The sequence below is a fragment of the Arvicanthis niloticus genome, chromosome 11, assembly GCF_011762505.2.
Source record: "Arvicanthis niloticus isolate mArvNil1 chromosome 11, mArvNil1.pat.X, whole genome shotgun sequence".
NCBI lineage: Eukaryota > Metazoa > Chordata > Mammalia > Rodentia > Muridae > Arvicanthis > Arvicanthis niloticus.
In genome coordinates, this window is record NC_047668.1 from 60,371,567 (window position 1) to 60,393,578 (window position 22,012).

A 22,012-nucleotide genomic window follows, 5' to 3' on the forward strand; every position below is an offset into this window, starting at 1 on the left:
CTTTCTTTCTTTCTTTTTTTTTTTTCTTCCAGTTTTATGAGACAGGTTTTCTCTGTGTGTAGCTCAGAGAATCCTGGAACTCACTCTCTAGACTAGAGTGCCCTTGAACTCCCACCTCTGCCTCCCAAGTGCTGCCATCAAAGGTGTGTACTACCACTGCCAGCTAATTTTCTTATAGTACGTTTACTCTTTCTTGGAATGTACCAGTTTCCTCTAGTTAACTAGGTGGGCTACTCTTTTTTTTTTTTTTTTTTTTTTTTTTTTTTTTTAAGGTTTTGTTTGTTTGATTGTTTTTTGAGACAGGGTTTCTCCGTGTAGCTCTGACTGTACTGGAACTCACTCTGTAGACCAGGCTGGCCTCGAACTCAGAAATCCACCTGCCTCTGCCTCCCAAGTGCTGGGATTAAAGGCATGCGCCACCACTACCCGGCTAAAGGATTTTTTTTTTTTTTTTTAGATTTATTTATTTTATTTATATGAGTATACTGAAGCTGTCTTCAGACACACTAGAGGAGGGCATCTGATTCCATTACAGATGGTTGTGAGCCACCACTTGGTGGCTGGGAATTGAACTCAGGACCTCTGGAAGAGCAGCCAGTACTCTTTTAACTGCTGAGCCATTTCTCTAGTCTGGTCTAATCTTAATCTTCCTCAGGATTTGTGTGGTTTTGTTTTGTGTTAGAGTATTACTCTAGCCCAGGCTTCCCAAGTGTTGGGATTATAAGTGTGAGCTACCTGTCATACCCTACCTCACTCAGATTTTAAGACCTAGAACATATCTTAGCTTGGAGATCCAGTTAGCCAGAAAAGGTGGTGCCACAGCTTGTGTAGTGTAGGAAGAATTTGACAAAGTTCCTGCTGCTTGCACCTAACAAGTGCTGTTAAACCTTGCTCAATCTTGTTTTGTTTGTTTGTTTGTTCCCTTTCTTCCCTCTTTTCTTCCTTCTTTGATACAGTGTATCCTTGGTTGGCCTGGCGCTACCATGTAGATCAGGCTGGCTTCAAACTCCTGTCTGCCTGTCTCTGGCTCCTTAGTACTGGGATCCAAGGGTGCTCAGCACCCCCTCAGTTTTGCTGACTTTGTGTCCCCTGCCGCCTTCTCCCAGCAGGGAGAAGCCCATGTTAGACAAGCACTTCACCATTAAGCTGTATACCCCAGACCATGACTGGATTTTAAAAACTAAAACTTCATTCACCATTTGACCATATTGTTTATATATACTAGGTAGGCACCTTTCTAGCCATTTTTTATTCATGAACTTTAGCATAATGGGAAGTAGCGAGTTTCATCTTAATGACTTTGTAACCTTGACTACATCACAACATTTCTTTTCCAATTCCCTCATTTGCAAAATGGTGGTAACAATAGTTTTAGTTGTGAGGATTTAAGCTGGCTCTGTCTGTCTGACTGTCTATCACTTATAATAGTGTATTTACCAGTAAGTACTAAAACAACAACCACACCACAAAAAAGTATTCCCCACTTTTATTTGCAATCCTTGTAAATAGCAGGTTTCTTTTACCTAAGACCTTTTCATACTCTTTGTCTTCTAAACTTATCTGAAATATGAACCATTTATCCTAATTTACCACTTTGTACTATCTTGTACAATTCATCTAGTTTTTGCCTTTTAAGGTTATAGTTAACTATGGAAGTGTCTTCTATTGTTGATTTTTCTCTTGTTTACTGAAATAGCACCCCCACTACCAGTATATGTTGTAGTGATAATTTATTTATTTATTTATTTATTTATTTTTTAAAGTTCTTTTGACGCTATTCAGAGGCAGCTTTGTCAGGTATCCATGGGTTTTGAAGAATCTCAGCTTCTTCACTTAGTATGATGCATGTAAAGACTAAGTGGTTAGACCCTAAATACATCAAACGTATAGTAGGTACTGAGTGAATGAATGCCAGTTGTGTGTCTTTTGTGTCTTTAGTATTGTCTTGCTTGGGTTGGAGAGATGGCTCAGCAGTTAAGGGCACTAACTGCTCTTCCAGAGGTCCCAAGTTCAATTCCCAGCAACCACATGGTAGCTCACAACCATCTGTAATGGGATCTTCTGGTGTGTCTGAAGACAGCTACAGTGTACTCGTATAAATAATAATAAATAATATAAATAATATTTTAAAGAAGTATTGTCATGCTTCTCTTGATTATTTAAAACATTTCATTAGCTTAATGTTTAGGTATAGAAGGTAGATGTTATTCAAATATAGATGGAAATATGAATGTGATAACCTTATTTACATTTTGATAAACATTTCTATTTTTTTCTGTTCCCTCCACCTCCTACTGGAGATTAAATCTTGGTCCCTTGCACATGTAGGCAGGTGTTTTTACCAGTGAGCTTTTATTTCTAGCCCTGAATAAAACACTTCTTTCTGGAAAAGATTTATTTTTATTTTTGTGTATATGAGTGTTTTGCCTGAATGTGCACCATGTGTGTGCAGTCCCTAAGTAAGCCATTTGAGGGCATTGGAATCACTGGAACTGGAGTTATAGATTGTTGTGAGCCATTATATTGATCCTGGGAACTGAGTCCAGGTCTTCTGTGAGAATATCAAGTGGTTCTAACTGTTGAGACATTTTTCCACCCCTGGATAAATATCTTTTAAGTATATTGGTGAGGCTGAATATCAGAATGAAGTTAAGGTTGTTATATAACTAGTTACGTATGTATACATCAATCATGTAGTATATGTTCATAATTGTGATATACATATATGGGCATTAATATTATATATATATATATATATATATATATATATATATATATATATATATATATATATATATATTTGTATGAAGAAGTCTGATAGCTTAAATTTCCAAAGTGGTTCTAGATCTGTGTTGCAGGGGAAAGAAGATGGGCTACACAGTATTTGTTTGAAGCTAAACATTTCTGAGAATCTTTTGGTATTTTGAGAACAAGGTCTTACTATGTAGCTCTGACAGGTGTTGAACTCAGAGATCAGCCTACCTCTACTTTCCCTGGTGAATATTTCCCTTGAGAAGATTTTTCTGTTTCCAGGTAGGCAGAACTTGGGAGAAAATTGTGCTGGCCATGCGTGGTGGCTCATCTTTTACACTTGGGAGGCAAAGGCAGAGGCAGGAACTCTTAGGAATTCCAGGCCAACCTGGTCTACATAGTTAGCTTTAGGACAGCCAGGGTTACTTAGAGAGACCCTGTTTAAAAAAAAAAGAAAGAAAAAAGAAGGAAAGAAAATTATACAGTGTTTCCAGCTTTTTAAGGTCTCTGTGCTCTAGTCCAGCTTTATTAGAATTTAAATTGGATATATTTTTTCTCCTTACACAGCTCTTGTTTTGCACCAGGCTTTTGCCAGTTCTAGGCAAGTATTCTACCTCTTAGCTATACACATCAAGAGCTGCTTTTGATGATTAACATTAATTTTTTTTACATTTATTTCTGTATGTGCATGTGCTTGTGTGTGTATGTGTATGTGTGAGGGAGGAGGGAGAGGGAGAGAGAGAACACACTCAAACCATTGTACTTGTGGAGGTCAGAGGACAACTTGCACAAGTTGGTCCTATCCTGCTTGTGTGGGTTCCAGGGAAATGATTAGGCTCGGGCTTGTTGGTATGTGCTCTTATCTGTTGAGGCATCTTGTCTGCCAGATTATTGGTTTTTTATTAGCATATATCTACTATACACATTGATGTTTCATTATGACATAATCTGGACTATTTCCTACTATTCAAGAAATGCCTGAATGCATACTCATATATAAGCTTTTGGTTGTCTTGGAACTCACTGTGTAGACCAGGATGGCCTCAAACTCAAAGATTCACCTGCCTCTGCCTCCTAAGTTCTGGGATTAAAGGTGTGTGTCACCACTGCCTGACATTTTCAGTTTTTAATTTTTAAGTTTTTGATATTTTCTTCAGATAAATGTCATGTTACAAAACTGTGCCCTAAAGAAGAACTTTGTACAATGAACAAGAAGGTTGGAGTTAAAAACTCTGAGACAGCTGGGCGGTGGTGGAGAACGCCTTTAATCCCAGCACTTGGAAGACAGAGACAGGTGGATTTCTGAGTTCAAGGCCAGCCTGGTCTACAGAGTTCCAGGACAGCCAGAGCTACACAGAGAAACCCTGTCTCGAAAAAACCAAACCAAACCAAACCAAACCAAACCAAACCAACCAACCAACCAACCAAACAAACAAACAAAAAAAAAACAACAACAAAACTCTGAGACAATAACTTAGTATCGTAAGAAGAGACAAAGATGGGGAAGATAGGATTAGAACAGAGGGCTGCCAACACAGGGGTCAGATAGCTAAAATGAAGGCTTTCGATGGGTGTGGAGAAAAGGAGGGAAATCCCACTTCATGTCATGCATGTATGGATGCCACTTAGTCCCCCTGGCTTTCTACCAGGGAGATCTCCAAATGAGTAGGTGAGGGACGGCCACACCAAAAAAGGACTGTCAGTCAGATCTTTTACAAGATAGGGTGATCACCTTGTCCTAGTGCAGCCTTGGGCTTGGGAAGTGGTGATGAGCACAACCATGGTCTAAGTTAGAAAAGAGCCAGGGCAGCTGATTAAAAGACTTCTCCCCCCTGGGGTCCAAAGGTCCTCTGGGAGAGCTCCTGTCACCCTCATATTATGTAAACACAGTAACAAACAAATACCGAGCCCCCAAACTTAGAGTTCAGGTTGGGGGAAGGACCAGCAGGGCTAGAGCAAACGAAGGAGAGTGGTTTAGACAAGTAGGGAACAAGTTGATTCTCTAACATCTGCCTTCAACTAAAGTTTTGTTATTGTAGTCTCCTCACCTAAATTTCATCTCGTTTTATATGAGTACTCTGCCTGAATGCATGTATATGTTTCAGATTCCCTGGAGCTGGACTTAACAGCTGTGAGCTGCCATGTTGGTGCTGGAAATTGAACCTACATCCTTCTGAAGCCCAGCCAGTGTTCATACCTCCTAGTTAACTTTCCAGTCCTTCTGACTTTGTTTTATATTTTTTGTTTAATGCCTTATTTTCTTATTGTCTTTCCAGTGGGAGCTTGGGAAGGACCATATAGGATAGATATAATTTTATCTGTGTAGAAGTGAAAAGCTCTAGATGTGCTAAAATTGTTGATTATTTAGTACTTAGTCCTAAGGAATGTAGCATAAAAACTGCAGGTTTCTTTAGTGTAACTCCATGTAAAAGCGTTGGACAGGTGAACATCCTATTGCTTATGGCTATAATAATGGTGCCCTTGGCAAATACTTTAGATTAGTATCTTAAAGTGGACCAGTGAGGGGGGTCGGAGAGATGATTCAGTGGTTAAAAGCATTGGCTGCTCTTTGAGAGGATCCAGGTTTCATTCCCAGCACTCACATCGCAGCTCACCACTGTCTGTAATTCCAGCTCCAGGAGTTCTGACATCTTCACACAGACATACTTAAGGGCTAAATGCCAATGCACATAAAAAAAAAAAAAAAAATGGGCTAATAATACTGACCCAGATAATATCATCTGATAAGATAATATAAAAACCTTTCTAAACTACAGCACTTTAAATACAAGGAATGGACAGGAGCCACTGGAGATACAAATAAGAAGAATGAAGTACATGCTTATGAAACAGTTTGTGACATATTTCCAGGAAGCAAGGTGTAATTGTGAACCAGCTTGAGTGTTAAGCTAGGCATGCGTGTCAGAAGAAAGAGGTAACTATTGCCTTTTGTTTTTTTTGGGTGGGATTGGGAAATGATGTGCATATTAGAGTGAGGAAGATGGGACCATTTCCTTTAAGATTTATTATGTGCAGAGATTAAAGCTTCTTGACTTTACTACTCCTCTTTGCCTTAAAAGGAGGAGAAAGACAAGCATATGCCACCATAAAGATGCCAGCTGTGGGACTGGAGAGATGGTTCAGAGGTTAAGAGCACTGACTGCTTTTCCAGAGGTCCTGAGTTCAATTCCCAGCAACTACATGGTGGCTCACAACCACCTGTAATGGAATCTGATGCACTCTTCTGGTGTGTCTGAAGACAGCTGCAGTGTCCTCACATCAGATAGATAGATAGATAGATAGATAGGTAGGTAGGTAGGTAGGTAGGTAGGTAGATAGATAGATAGATAGATAGATAGATAGATAGATGCAGTGTCCTCACATCAGATAGATAGATAGATAGATAGATAGATAGATAGATAGATAGACAGACAGACAGACAGGAAAAATTAAAAAAGGTTGTCAGCTGTGTTGTCATTGTAGTCACTGAGGGGCTTTCAATGATCTGGGCATCTCTATAGGGATTTAAATGGTCTGGAATAGAGTCCAGCGTACTTTCTGTTTTTCCTTAAAAGTGTGCTAACTGGTCCTATTGAGCCCGGTTCATCTTTGAATGTAAGACCTTAAAGTGAGCAAATTTACTTGGTATGTCTAAAGTAAACTACAGTTTTTGTTTGTTTGAGGCAGGGCCTTCTGTAGCCCAGGCTGTCCTCATTTCTGATTCTGCTGCCTCCACCTCCTCAGTGGTGAAAATACTGGTAGTTGCCACCATTTTCTGCTTATGGGGTGCTGGCAGTTGAACCTGGAGCTTTTTGCATGCTAGATAGCACTCTATTAACAGAATTGTACCCTGTTTAGTTGTTTCTTTTTACTAGAATTTAGTTTGTCCTTCAATATTTATTTTTTCTTTTAGAAAAGCTTCCTAAGTTTTTGTTAGTAACATATGCTCTATATTAAGAATTGCAGATAGCGACTATGTGTGGTATGTTCTTATAAGTAGTAGGCTATACGGCAGAGGCTAAGTTTCTGTTGTTTTTAGTTTTATTTATTTTTGCTGTACTGGACACCGGTTGACCCTGGGGCCTGGTGCATGCTGGGCAAGCACTCTGCTGCTTTGTGGCATCCCTTGCCAGTTAGTTATAGTAACAACCCATCCATATGTTTGTTTATGATGTAGTCTTGATATGTAACCCAGGCTGGTCTCAACTTTATGTTCCTCCTTCTTCGGCCTCTCAAGTGGTGGGATTACATGGGTGCACTACCCTTCCTGGCTTGGTTGCTTTTTTTTTTTTTTTTTTTTAGTATTTATTTATTTTGATTGGTTTTTATAATTATCTAAGTCTTCTGATAGTTTTTCTTTTCATTTTCGTTTTCTCTGAATCACTTTTCACTGTTACAGAAGAGAATGACCTCATACTAGGGAGGAAGGGAGAAAAGATGGAGCATTGCAGATCTGAGTTAGTGTCATTCCTAAAAGTATGTATGTTTCATGTGTATTAGAAACAAACTTCACCTTGTTGGACCTTAGTGTATATGTTAAAAGGTTTTAAAAGTCATGTAGAATAGTTGACATTGTGTGTGGAGTCCTGGGGATTTAGTCATTACAGTACTTGCTTTTCCTACATCTCATGGCTTAATGGGAAGAGCTTTCTTATACACACATGGAGAGAGGAAGGGAGGGAGGGAGGGAGGGAGGGAGAGAGAGAGAGAGAGAGAGAGAGAGAGAGAGAGAGAGAGAGAGAGAGACCGACCGACCGACTGACCGACCGAGAGAGAGACCGACCGACTGACTGACTGACTGTATAGTATGCCAGGTGGTGATAACATTTAAGTTAGATGGGATGAGATCTTAGGTGGCTAAAGCAATATGTGAGGACTAACTTCTGCATCTGATGTTGTTCAAAGAATCCATAACTGTCTGTAAATAAATTGTTGCTGTTCCACAAAGTTGCCAGTGTGAGAAGTAACTCCACTACAAATCAGAACAATTCTATTTGGGGTATGTGGATTTCTATTTGCAGCTCATGTCTGAAATACTGTTTGGGACTTAATATAGATAACATATATCCCCAGAATGCCCCACAGACCCTTTATCATTCCCCACAGAGCCCTTATTTTAAGGCAGTCCAAGTCAAACTTCATCCAGCCGTTTGTGTGTGCTCCAAGGCAGACAGGCCAGGAGAAAGTTCCCTAGCTAGCTCTGCATCTCTCCTCATCACTCTGCTCTTTTCCAAAGCTGTTTCAGACAAAGACTTTATCCCCACAGTGTGCTTGAGCATGAGCAGTATCCTGGGGGAAAAATAAAACCCATGTTCTGAGGTGCTGAGAGACCTAATCACGACAGTGCACATCACAAAAGACTCAGGTTCCCATGCAGGGAGCAGCACTATGTCTGCAAATGGACACTACCCATGGGATATTTTCAGTAGCGATTATACTTTGAAGACTTCGTCAGCTGGGTTTTGTGGCTCATGTCTGTGATTCTAATACACTTGGGAGGATGAAACAGGAGGATTGAAGCTTGGTTTTATGTATATAATTTTTAAAAATTATTTATTTTTATTGTATGCGCATTGGTGTTTGAGGGTGTCAGATTCCCTGGAACTGGAGTTACACAGAGTTGTGATCTGCCATATGGTTGCTGGGAATTCAACTCAAGACCTCTGGAAGAGCAGTCAATGTTCTTAACCACTGAGCTATCTCTCCAGCCCACTTGGGTTATACATTAAATATTATAAATATTATAGTTTTGTGTTTTCTACAGTGTTACAGTGTTAATAGAACTGGTTGTACAGTACACAGCTTTTTTTTTTTTTTTTTTTTTTTTTTTTTTTTTTGGTGGTGCTGAGGATTGAATCCAGCTATCATTGCCTTATACCTTGGCCAACTATGTTACCTTTTTGATCCTGAATTCTTGTATTAGCATGCCTTTGTAATTCAATAAAGTTGTTACGCATTTTTGAGTCTTATGCTTTTTGAGTTTTATTTTTGAATAATTTATTTTGAATAAATTCCATTGTTATAAACTGTTCCTTTAAGCCTGCTACTTTGAAGCATATTTGGTTATTTTCAATATTTGGTGATTGAGTAGAGCTGTCATAAACATCTGAGTTCAAGGTTTTATTTGGACATAAGGCTTTCTGTCTGTCTTCTAGTGGAATGTAGTGGCAGATAGGATGTGAGCACCTAACTTTATTTTTAAAAAGCTGACAACCACTGTGCCTGCATGTTGTATTTCCATTAGAAACACATCAGTTCTGTTCCCTCTATGTTCTTGCAGTGCTTCATAATATCTGTATATTGTGACAGTGTCTGCATTGCCTGCTTTCTGACACTATAACAAATACTTGGGACAGTCAACTTAATAAGTCAAAAGATGCCAAGCAGTGTTGGTACACGCCTTTAATCCCAGCGCTTGGGTGGCAGAGGCAGGAGGATTTCTGAGTTCGAGGGCTGCTGGTCTACAGAGTGAGTTTCAGGACAGCTAAGACTACACAGAGAAACCCTGTCTTGAAAAACAAAGAAAAAAAAAAAAGAGCAACTTTTAGAGGTTTGTTTGTTTGTTTGTTTTAGGTTTTTCTAGATAGGATTTCTCTTTGTAGCCCTGCTGTCCTGAAACTCACTGTGTATACCAGGCTGACTTCAAACTCAGAGATCCGCCTGCTCCAAGTTGGGGTTAAAGGTTTATGTCAGCACTGCTAAGCTATTTTTAGAGGTTTTAGTGTTTGGGCATGATAGAAAAGAATACAGGGTGGGGCAGAACTGTTTTCCTGGCTGGGAAGTAAAGAGAGAAAAGGAAGTTCCATAGTCTCCTTCAAAGTCCTGAAGGGGATTGTAATTCCATGATCATAAGGTACCTTCAGCTTCTAGTGGCCCTTCATTGGAAGTGAGGTTTAGACTTTATAGATCTTTGGAGGACATTTAACATCCAGATTTTAGAATCACTCAGAGGGATCTGTATATTCTTTGCAATTGTCAAAATCCCAATAACTTTTTCAGAAATAAAAAAATTTACTTAAAATTCAGAGGGGATCTTAAAGGAATTGCTTTGAATATTCAAAGCAATCTTGAAAAAGACAAAAGTTAGGTAGGGATGTAACTCAGTCAGAACTTGGGGGAAGGGGATTGGTGGATTTACAATTCCTGATCACAAAACTAAACTTCAAAGCTACAGTAATTAAAATAGTGGGGCACCGAGGAAAGGGATATGGCTCCGTAATACAAGGCTTGACTAGTATGCACAAGTGCTGGGGTGGGTCCTCCCTCAACTGCTAATGCAAACAATGTGGTACCGATGTGGATGTGGACAGATGTAGAGCATGATGGGATAAAGAGTCTAGAGATATATCCTTAAACATAATGGTTTATGATTTTTGACAAGGGATCAAAGCCATTATTTGGGGAGTAGAGATAATATGTAACATGATTCTGGGAAACCTGGTTGAGTCTGTGTATGTAGATTACTGCCTCCATCCCTGTTCTCTCAGGGAAAGAATATTATCTAAGTATAGTATGGTAGAAATAACTTCCCTGCAGTTCCTTTATTCCACTGTCACTTTTAAGGTGTTTTACCACATCTTCTTTTTGCCTCATGTAGATGCCCCCCACACCCACACCCATGGCATCTTAGTTTTGTAGAACAGGTTGCCTTGAACTTTGGCTTCTGCCTTGGCCTCCTGTTTGCTGGGATTGCAGATGGGTGTCTCCATGCTCAGCTGTATGACAGTCTCTTAGAGCAGCAGTATAGCTGCCAGGTTAACATCAGTTTCTATTGAGACTGGCTATAGATCCGTCTGCTCTAATCATGGTTTTAATAAACTTGTTTCCAGTTCAGTGTCTCAGACAGGATTGTTGGTTTTAAAATCTTAATTCTTTAATTTTTTTTTTTTTTAACAGCTAAACCGGGTGGACAGGTGAAATGTCAGTATATTTCTGCTGTGGATAAAGTTGTATTTGTGGATGATTATGCAGTAGGTTGTAGGAAGGACCTTAATGGGATCTTGTTGCTAGACACTGCGCTACAAACTCCAGTTTCAAAGCAGGATGATGTGGTTCAGCTTGAACTTCCCGTCACAGAGGTAAGAAACCAATTCGATCTGTGCCTTGCCAGAGATACCTCTGACCTTTGAGCTTTAAGTGAATTAAGTTGTCCTCAGGGCATAAGTTGTTCTAGAACATAAGGTTCATAAGTTGTGCTTTAAGGACATTGTATAGTTAGTTACTCACATGAAAACAAAGGATTGCGTCATGAGCCACACCTTTAAATACTTATCTTTCTCTGCATAATTTAACTGGTGCTAGTTGAAGTGGTGTTTTAGCTGTGAACTGTTCTTTGGCCACAGGATAAGCAGCTGTAACAAAGATTCCAAAATACAGTGAATTAATAACCACTATGGCTTATGCGTGGTAATAGCCCAGGGCGAGCTGTGGAGCCCACTCTGCCAGCCTCAACTCTTAGGTCAGCTGCTGATTGTAGACAGTTGCTCCAAGGCCGCCATTTTTAAGCTGTAGGAGATCAGCAGAGCACATCTTTTCTTTCTTTCCACGTCTCTCGGTTTTCTCTTCCTTCCTCTTTTACCTGTGTTCCTTCTGCCTGTCTCTTTCTTTTCCCAGCACCCCTTCCCCTCTCTCCAGCTCTTCTTCTCTTTTTCATTCCCTTCAGTCCCTTTTCACGTTGGGCACAATTTAGTTGCAGGATATACCAAGACTGAGAAAGAGATTAGGAAAATTTGAGACAGCATCTCACATAGCCCAGGCTGCTTCCAGTTTACTCTGTAGTCAGGAATAATTTTGAACTCATGATCCATATCTCAGATGTTGAAGATAGACATGTGCCATCATACTTGGCTCGACTTAGTTTTTGTTTTGAGCTCTGGCTGACCGCAGACTCATAGAGATCTTTCTGCCTCTGCCTCTTGAGTGCTGGGATTACAGTTTGAACCAACACATCTGACTTACTTTTGTTTTATTTATTAAAAACTTTTTTGTTTCTTTTTGTTTTTGAAGACAGGGTTTCTCTTTGTAGCCCTGACTGTCCCGGAATTCACTCTGTAGACCAGGCTGGCCTTGAACTCAGAGATTCCCTTGTCTCTCCCGAGCGTGCACCTCCCAGCTTTTAAACGTTTTTTAAATTCCCCTCCCTCAACTGCTCCTACATTTTCCCCACCTCCTTTCCCACCCAACTTAATTTTCTTGATCTAAAATAATGACAGAAAATAACAAAACAAAAAGTACACAAAATCAACCCACATAATCCATTTTGTGTTGGAGCAATTCATGGGCATGAAACCTGCCCTGGAGTATGCCTGAGAAGCCAGTGACGCTCCATTGATCTTCTCTTGCTCATCACATACCAATTGCAAGTAACTTGGCGAAGGGTGGGAGCTTGTGTCTTCTACCCCTTTTCTGTGGTTTTTCCCTTAGTGCTAAATAAAGTATATTCATACAGGGTTGTAAGTGAAACCCTAGATTTAGATTTTGGAATATGTAGAAAGCTTTAGGTTTGATCTCCATTACTGAGAAAAATCAAAACAAAAGAAGACATATACACTTAGATTTTATAGTTCCTCTACCTAATGTCCTTCCCTCCTTCTTTCCTTCCTTCCTTCCATCCTTCCTTTTTCTTTCTTTTTTTGGGTTTTGGAGACAGAGTTTCTCTGTGTGGCCCTGGCTGTCCTAGAACTCTCTTTGTTGTCCAGGCTGGTCTCAAACTCGGAGATTCACCTGGCTCTGCCTCCCAAGAACTGGGATTAAAGGTGTTTACCACCACTGCCTAGCAAGTATTTTAGAAAAAATGCTTTTAAATTACCTTCATTCATTTGTGTTTGTGTCCATGGCATTCATATGGAAATCAGAGGAAAACTTGCTGGCATCTGTCCTCTCCTCTTACCATTTGCGTCTCAGGGATATAGGTCAGGTTTGGTGGCAGCTACCTTGATCTGCTGAGCCATCTCCTTTGTCTGCAGATATTTTCAAGGTAATAGTCATTGTAAACCTTCCTTCTCTAGGTGGCATTTACTGTATCGTATTAGTTTTGGAAGTTAAGAATGGAATTCTAGACTTGATTTGATGACTTGTAAATGCATGCTGTTTGGGTTTTTTGTTTTGTTTTGTTTTTGTATCAACCATGGGTTTCTGTTGAGTTGTGGTTGAATCTGTGGCCAGCATTGCTGAGACTTTTCATACTACTTGTTGAATGGCTTTGTGTATGAATAATCTTGTATTTGTGTTTAAAAATTGACATATTTCACTTTTGATCATAGTTTTAGCTTGTTTTTCTTTGTTTAATTTATGGTAATTACTGTACTGATATATTGCCCTCTGGCTACTACATTGAATGCATTGCTTTAATTCATTTAAATGGTTACCTAGGTTTATATAAAATTAATTGTAAGGTTAAGCTTTGTATAGTTAAAACTATCACAAAGAAGTTGAATAAAAATCTGTTTTATTGTGTTTAATTTTATGTTGTTGTTTTTTTTTAATTTAGGCACAGCAGCTCTTATCAGCATGTGTAGAAAAGATAGATGTTTCTAGTACAGAGGGTTATGATTTGTTCATCACACAGCTCAAAGATGGTTTAAAAAATACATCTCATGAAACTGCAGCAAACCATAAAGTTGCTAAGGTAAGAATTTAAGTGTATTTGGGGCTGTGATGGACTGTGTTCCTCCTGTGTTGCTCTTCCTGTCCTGTTCCTCTAGAGATGTTCTAACTAGCCTTTTCTCTTTACAAGAGATACCATAGTGTATGATATGGTTGAAATTCCAGTGTTCTGTGGTGCTGAGACTGACCCCACAGTCTCAGATAGTAAGCTAGTGCTCCACCATTGAGTTATATTTATGGCTACCTAAAAACTATGTTGTTGAGAGTTACTTTTTTGAAAAAAGATATTAAATGTGTATAAGCGTTTTGTCTTCGTACAATATCTGTGTACCATATGCATACAGGACCCATGGACCAAAAGAGGGCGTTAGCTTTTCTACAATCAGAGTTACAGATAGTTGTTAGCCATCATGTAGACACTGGGAATTAACAGAGGTCCTTTGGAAGTGCTTGTAACTACTTGAGTCCCAAACTCAATTTATAGGTTTTTTTCTCCCCTTGAGATTGTCTCTCTCTCTCTCTCTTTCTCTCTCTCTCTCTCTCTGTGTGTGTGTGTGTGTATGTGTATTTGTGTGTATTTCCTGCATGCATATTTGTGCAACATTTGTGTGCCTGGTTCTCAAGGAGGCCAGAAGAGGGTTTCGGATCCCCAAGAATTGGAGCTATACATGGGAGCTGCCATATGGGCGTTAGGTTTTGAAACCAGGTCCATTGGAGGACAAGCCAGTGTTCTAAACCATTTAGCCACCTTTCCAGCCCTTTAAAGTTTACTCTTTCCTCTTTTCTTTTCTTCTCCTCCCCTTCCCGCTTCCCTCCCTCCCTCCTTTTTCTTCCCTTTTGGTTTCTTGAGACAAGAGTTTCTCTATGAAACCCTGGCTGTCCTGGAATCCATTCTGCTCACTCTGTAGACCGGGCTGACCTCAAACTCAAGAGATCTGCCTGCTTCAGCTTCCCAAGTGCTGGGCTTAAAGGTGCTCTGCCACCACCACCCTACTTTTAATTTTTTTGAGTGCTTTTGCATATTATGTATCTAGGCCTTGGTGAATCATCCTTAGTGCACTGTATTGGTTGAGAGGTTGGTGAATGAGCCTTTGTTAAGTAAGTAAAGTAAGCAAGCTTAGATGAGAATGGGAACATATCTGCGGAAATGTGGTCATTTGTTTTTTCCAAAAAAATTAAGCTTCTTTCTAATGTGGGTGGGGGAAAGGAAAAGAGACCAAGAGACTGCATGCCACAATGCCTGTATTAAGCATAAACTGAGAGTCAGTTCTTTTACCATGTGAGTTCTGAGGATTGAACTCTGATCATCAGACTTATTGGCAAGTACCCTTAACTGCTGAGCCATTGCAGTAGTCCCATTTTGTCTGTCTTTTTCTCTTCTTTTTCCCCTTTCCTTTCCTCTCCCTCCTCCTCCATTCCTTTCCCTTCCTTCCCCCTTTCCCCACTCCCCCCTTGTGCTTTGGAGGAAAGACCTTACTGTCCATCCCTGGCTGTCTTGAGATTATTGACCCTGGTTTCCTTCTCCTGAGTTTGGACTACAGGCCTGTGTCAGAACACCTTGTTTTGTGTTTTCTTTGAAATTAATTTTTGTTAAGTTAGAGGAAGAGAAATTTCTTTAAGTAAAATCCTTGGATATAATTAATTTATATTATTCCCAGGTTTTCTCTTAAGTTGTAAGTATAACAACAACAGATATGAGGTTGAAATTAAAAGCTGTTTTCCTAAAAGTAAAATTTCCATTCACACTTTTCTTTCAAGCACAGTTGTATGCTTACTTAAATAATGGTCTCTCTCATTTTTACTTAGGTTATCTCTTTGGTATGTTTTCATGCTCATCCTTAAAGAGACATGTGAAATCTTATAAATATTTGCATTTATTTTTTTTTTATTTTATTTTTTAAAGATTTATTTATCATATATGAGTACACTGTCTTCAGACATATCAGAAGAGGGCATCAGATCTCATTACAGATGGTTGTGAGCCACCATGTGGTTGCTGGGATTTAAACTTAGGACCTCTGAAAGTGCAGTCAGTGCTCTTAATCACTGAGCCATCTCTCCAGCCCTGCATTTATTTTCTTATAATAAAAAGCCTAGTGTCACACTGGTGACCCTCCAACTGCAGTTCCCTGATGCTGGCATTACATGTGTACACTGCTGTGCCTGCCCTAACATTTGAATCTTGTTTTGTACTTTTACTATGGTTTTATTAGTTTGTAACTCCAGCAATGAAACATTATAAGAAATCATAAGTTATATTGTGAATTTCAGTAGTAGAAATGTATTACAAGAAATTGATTTAAGAAGTATTAGAGAGCTGAACAGCAAAAAGGACACAAAGCTGGTACCTACAGGAAGCAGGAACAGAGAAAGAGGTTAGGGCTCTTGGAATTGGCATGAGTCCTCACTTTATGACCACATTGATGATGTAGTGCAGTGAGTGCCCTTGCACTCTATGAGAACTCCTTACACATATGCCTCCTGCCCCACCCCCGTGGCTCTAACGACTTTAGTAGGAAAGCTTGGTGTTAGAGTACTGTAAGTTTTTGTGGCTTTTTTTGGGGGGGGAGGGGGTACAGGGTTTCTCTGTGTAGCCCTGGCTGTCCTGGAACTCATCTGTAGACCAGGCTGACCTCGAACTCAGAAATCCACCTGCCTCTGTTTCCCGAGTGCCGGGATTAAAGTCGTGCGCCACCACTGCCAGGCGATTGTGGGGCTTTTAAACAGCTGAAATAAACTTTCTTTTCTTTCCCTTTTTCTTTTTGTTGTTCTTTCCCCCTGTGGTTCTACAAATCCTTTTGATAAGTAAGCTTTTTATTTATGAACAGGTTAGATTTAGAAACAAAATTTTTATTCTGTTTCTGTTAATATTAAAATAATACTATTAAATACTGAAATTATACACACATACACACACACTCATATAGTTTGTGTCTGTGTGTGTGTCTGTCTGGTTTTATAGTGTACATATGGGTTCATAGAACAGTATGGAGAAGTAAGTTCTTTCATTATATTGGTTTTAGGGAGTAAATTCAGGTCTTAGTGACAAGAGCTTTGTCCCCCAAACTATTGCACTGGTCATCAAATCTTTTTTTTTTTTTTTTTTTTTTTTTTTTTTAGCAGATTTTTTTAGTTGCATAGCTCACTGCCTTTTAGTGAGGGTAAGAATATGTTGGACTCAGTCTTCTGAGTGCTGGGATGATAATAGTGTACCACCTCATCAAGCTAGAGCTTTTTTTTTTTTTCATCTGTTTTTATGTGGTAGTGTTTGAATTTTGTACAGTGTGTGGTTGTGTGGGTTGGTCCATGTGTGTGCAGAGGCTAGAGGTCAACATTTAGTGTATTCCTCTCACTGAATCTGGAGCTCACTCATGAGGTTGTGTTGACCAGCCCATGAGTGCCTGGGATTCCCCTGCATCCTTTACCCCATTATTGGGTTACAGACATTGTAGTTCTGTGTAAGGCTTTTATTTGAACTCAGATTCTCCACTTTTTTGGCAGTTACTTTACCGACCGAACCATCTCCCCAGCCCTAAAGCCTTTTCTTAAGAAAACTCAACTTCATTAAAAACAAAAATTAAAGCAAAGCAGCAGCAACATAGGAAGTGCTGCAAGTAGCTAGAGATTCTAGAGTTCCATGAAGGTTCTTTGTCTCGTCAGTCAGCACTAATCCAGTTTTCTTGTTAGTTTTGGTCATGCAGTTTGTTGTTTGCCTGTTTATTTAGTAGCAGAAGGAGCTTAAAGTTGCTGGGCATCCATTTTAGCCAATTTGGTAGAATGATTGTGTTCTTTGTGGATTTTTCTTCTGTGGCAAACCAAGTTGTGTAGCTTAAAGCATAGAGAAGAAGAAGAGGCCTGTGACCAGCTCTACTAAATAGTGCACATGCTGGAGTGCACTGTTGCATCTGTTACCAGTCTATGATTAGAGTCCTGTGAAAGTAAATTTCATGAGTAAGAGCCCATTGCTGGAACTTTTTTTCTCTTTGAAATACTTTCTTTGGTCAGAGGTGAAGTCTAGAATACTAACGTGGTACAGAAGATGCTCTGTTGTTTTCCATACTATAGTATGTGTGATGTTTTGGAAGAAGCAGTATGACCCAAATATGTACATGTACACATACAATACACATTTGCTACAGGGAAACAAATTGCTGCTCAATCTGTCTGGATTTATGCATTATAGTCAATCTGGCTAGCTGGCTGTCTACTCTGAAAAATAGCCAATGGTAGCTTCATTATAACTCACTGTATAGTCTAGGCTGGCCTCAAATTCATAGAGATCCTTTTGCCTCTACCTCACAAATGCTGGGATTAAACACAACTATGCCTTTTTGTAATCCCCAGCCCTTCTTGGAGATTACTGACATTGTATAAAGGCCAACACAGGTGGACTAAGTGGAGCTGAGAATTTAATTACTACCTCTGTTACTTTGCAAGTGTCTTGCCCAGTTTGTTAATCTCAGAAATTTCCTCAGGACTAGTATTGCTTTTGTTAAGTATTCTTGTAGGAATAGAATGATCCAGGAGCTTCTTGGCCTTTGCTGTCTTAATGGTCCTTGGACAGGAACAGCGTTAACGTGGGTAGTTTCTCACTTGCTTGTGCTATGTCTGTTCCATTTATGTCTTTAGGAACCTTTCAAATTACTATGGTATGGATTGTTGGACCTACATCTTTCAGGAAAGGAAAGGGCACTTGAAACCATGGGAATTTGAAAACTTAAAGGCAGTTTACACTAAGTTTGATGACCTGTGTGTGATCTCTAAGACCACATGGTTGGAGGGAACTGACATCTGAGAGTTTTCCTCTGACCTCTGTACCCCCATAGCCCACATTGCAAATTGTAAAAACAAAACAAAACAAACAAAAAGAAAGAATACAGACAACAAGAAAATAAGAAAGCAGGCTGGTGGTGGTGCCTTTAATTTCAGTACTCAGGAGTCAGAGGCAGGAAGATCTCTGAGTTCAAGGCTAGCTTGGTCTATAAAGTGAGTTCCAGGACAGCCAGGGCTACACAGTGAAACTCTGTCTTAAAAAAGGAAGGAAGGAAGGAAGGAAGGAAGGAAGGAAGGAAGGAAGGAGGGAAGGAAATAAACAAGGAAGTTGAAGGTGAAAGGTGTATCAGGGAGCCATTGAAATCACATAACAATCACTAGTCCTCACATCAGAGCCCACATGGATGTTTAGTTCATTGGCTACTTCTTTCTTTCTTTTTTTAAAGACACACACACACACACATACACACACACACACACACACACACACACACACACACGTATATACATATACTGTTGCTGTCTTCACACACACCAGCAGAGGGCATTGGATCTCATTACAGATGGTTGTGAGCCACCTTGTGGTTGTTAGGAATTAAACTCAGGACCTCTGGAAGAGCAAACAGTCTGTACTCTTTTAACTGCTGAGCCATCTCTCCAGCCCCATTGGCTACCTTCTTACAGTCCTTGAGAGAGTGCCTCACTCCAGCAACCCATGGCTAGCACTTGTAGTGAAATGAAATGCTCATGTCCTTCTGGGGACAAACTCCCAGTTACGATTTACGGTATGTAGTTGGAATTTTATTGTAGGTTCTTTTTCCAAGTGGGAGTCACACTTGTTCTTTTGTTTCTGTTTTACTTTTTTTTTTTATTTTTTGGTGCTGAAGACCCTTTCAGTGAGTAGGCTTCTCATCTATTAACAGGTTAAGTTTAGAAACTAGGTAAGAGATTTCCATTCTGGCTTTTTTCCGTTTTTCATTTTTTTATGTGTGATGTGCATGTATGTGCGTAGGCATGTTTGTGCATGTGTGTGCGCGTGCATGTGTGTATGTGCGCATGTGTGCATGTGGAGACCTGACGTTGCTATCAGGAATTATTCTCCATCATTCTTTATAAATTGAAGCAGGGTTTCAGTCAAACCCAGAACTCATACATATGGTTGGTCTGATGAGCCAGTTTGCTTTGGGGGTTTCCTGACTCTACCTTCCCAGACTGAACTTGGAGTCAGGTCTACTGAGCATTTATATGGGCTTCTGATGCTCCAAACTGCAGTGTTCAATGCTAGTAACTTTACTTTTGAGTCATCTCCCCCATTGTGTGGTGCTAGGAATTGAACCTTTGGCTTTGTGCATACTGGGTAAGCACTCAGCTATTAAGCTATAATAACCCCAGTCTTTTTTTTTTTTTTTTTTTTTTTGCAATTCAAGTAATATTTTTTACCATTAAAACTTTATTCTTATGTGACTTAGTAGTCTTATACTAGTATGCTAGTGTGTACTGGACTGAATAGGGGCAGTTTTAATCTGTGATCCGGGGACCGAGCATGAAGATGAAATTAATGTATAGATTTATTTCTCTGGGAAAAATACAGTTGGAACCTTTATAGTCTGTCTCCTCCCCTGCCCGCCTTTTTTTCCCACTTGTTTATATTAAGTAATATTATATGTTAATACATACATATTTATATACAATATTAAATAATGGTTTTGGCTTTTTGTTTTATTTATTTATTTGTTTGTTTGTTTATTTATTTTTTGAGACAGGGTCTCTTGATATGTAGCTCTGTGTGTCCTGGAACTCACTATGTCGACCATGCTGCCCAAGAGTTCACAGTGTTTCTGCCTTCTGAGTGATGGGATTAAGTGTGGGCCCCGTCACACACTGTTTACTATTTCTTGAAATTGTAAATATGTATGTGTATATTCATGTGAGTTCCAGTGCTCTCAAAGACTGGAAATGTTGGATCTAGAGTCATTGAACCACCTGACGTTGGTGCATGAATTTTAGCTATATCTCCAGCCGCAATAATATTAACATTTATTGGATGTTCGTGATGGAATTGGGCTGGGACTTAATGTTTGTGAATACAAAGCTCATGCTTATAATTTTTATTTTTGGGTTACGATGAAGATAACACAGACATAAATGTGCTAAGATGGATTAAATCATTGCTTAGAGCAATAATGGTAATTGTTCATATTCTTATTAATGGAGGATTGAGTGCCTGTCCACCTTGTGTTTAACATTGTTCATGCAAGATGAAGTAGTTATTAGATTAGTGGGCTATATCATACTGTGTTTTCTTCTCTGGGGAAGAGGGTTTGAGAGACAGTCAAATTCTGTAGTATAGGCTAGTCTGGAAATCATATAACTCATAAAACTCAGAACAGTTCTCCTGCCTCAGGTTTATAAGTCTTGGGATAATAGGTGTGGCCTATCTTTCTTAACTGTTGTTATCTGCTATCTTGTCCTAAGTTTTTGTTTTTTGTTTTTTTTTTTTTTTTCCCCCAGAGTAGTTAGGATTTCAGTCTTTCTTTTTTGTGCCTCTGGGAATTGAACTTAGGACCTTATTTATGCAGGGCAGGTACATGGCTATTGAACTCATATAATCATTTTTTTTTCTTAAACATCAAGTAAAAATTCAACTTTCTGGGTGTGGTGGTTTATACCTTTAATTCCAGCACTTGGGAGGCAGACAGGTGGATTTGTGAGTTCTAGGCCAGCCTGGTCTATATAGTGAATTCTAAGATGGGACTATGTAGAGACTCTGTCTCAAGAAAGAACAACAAAATCAAACAATAACAACAACAGCAGCAGCAACTGTAAATAGCCTTATGTAAATGATAGGTTGCCAGAATGGTCTCACCAGCTAGATCATCACATCTTTGCTTTCTGCTACTCTGTACCCTTTGACCATACTCTCACAGCAGCTCTAGTGAGTGCCACTTTACTCTTTGGTGCTATGAGGTACATGGTATAACTTTTACCTGTTCATGACATCATTTTCTGTTCCCCGCCTATTGTAATTAAGTTGTATAATGTCCTTCACCTTTATCCATGTTGTCACAAATGATGGAGTTGCTACCTTTTAAAAGGCTTTGCAATATAATATCTTTCTGCATGCACCTGTGCACTCACCCACAATACCATACAGTATCTATTCATCCACTGATGGAGACCTTGCTTGCTCTTCTGTACCTTGGCATTTTTAAACAAAAAAATTAATTTTTTACTTTATGGCAAATTTTTGGTGAAAACAACAAACTGATAGTGTAATTGACATTAGGGATACATGGTTCTTTAATTGATCAGGTAAAGGTAAGATTTTGGTTAAAACTGGAGAAAGTATTCCTTTGCTTATTATATTTCTGTTTTCTTTCAGTGGGCCACAGTTACATTTCATCTTCCTCATCATGTATTGAAGTCTATTGCCAGTGCCATTGTAAATGAACTTAAGAAAATAAATCAAAATGTTGCTGCCTTACCTGTGGCGTCCTCAGTGATGGACAGATTGTCTTACCTCCTACCCAGTGCACGTCCAGAACTTGGAGTCGGGCCAGGCCGTTCTGTAGACAGGTAGGGTCCTTGTTCCTGGGGTATGCTGAGATTGAATTTCTAGATTTAGGATTAAATAAAAACTACTGCAAATCTGATAGAATGTTTTGAGAAGTAGATTTTTACTTATATGTAAATGTTGTGAGCTGATGGCTGCCATTGGATATATCTTTTATCCTCTAAAAGAATTATAAGGGGATTCCAAGATTGTATTTTGAAGTTTCTAGTGCTGAGTGAATATTTGAGGAAATTTTGGTTGGGAGTGTAGTATTTTGCCATTGATGAAATTTACTGATCTTTGAGATGAATTCTGACAAGTACTGTACAG

General features: G+C 39.3%; 1 protein-coding gene across 13 annotated transcripts in view; it reads left to right on the forward strand.

Moving 5' to 3' along the window:
- The window catches only part of Birc6 (baculoviral IAP repeat containing 6), a 174,909-nt gene that overhangs the window by 4,606 nt on the left and 148,291 nt on the right, over window positions 1-22,012 (forward strand). For all 13 annotated transcript variants that reach the window (XR_013113310.1, XR_013113309.1, XM_076942275.1 and 10 more), the window contains exons 2-4: window positions 10,648-10,829; window positions 13,241-13,378; window positions 21,512-21,705. Coding sequence is in view for 11 of the 13 variants with exons in the window: in XM_076942275.1 (XP_076798390.1) it covers window positions 10,648-10,829; window positions 13,241-13,378; window positions 21,512-21,705 (514 nt within the window). In the remaining 2 variants the exon portion in view is untranslated. The remainder of the gene's footprint in view (window positions 1-10,647; window positions 10,830-13,240; window positions 13,379-21,511; window positions 21,706-22,012) is intronic.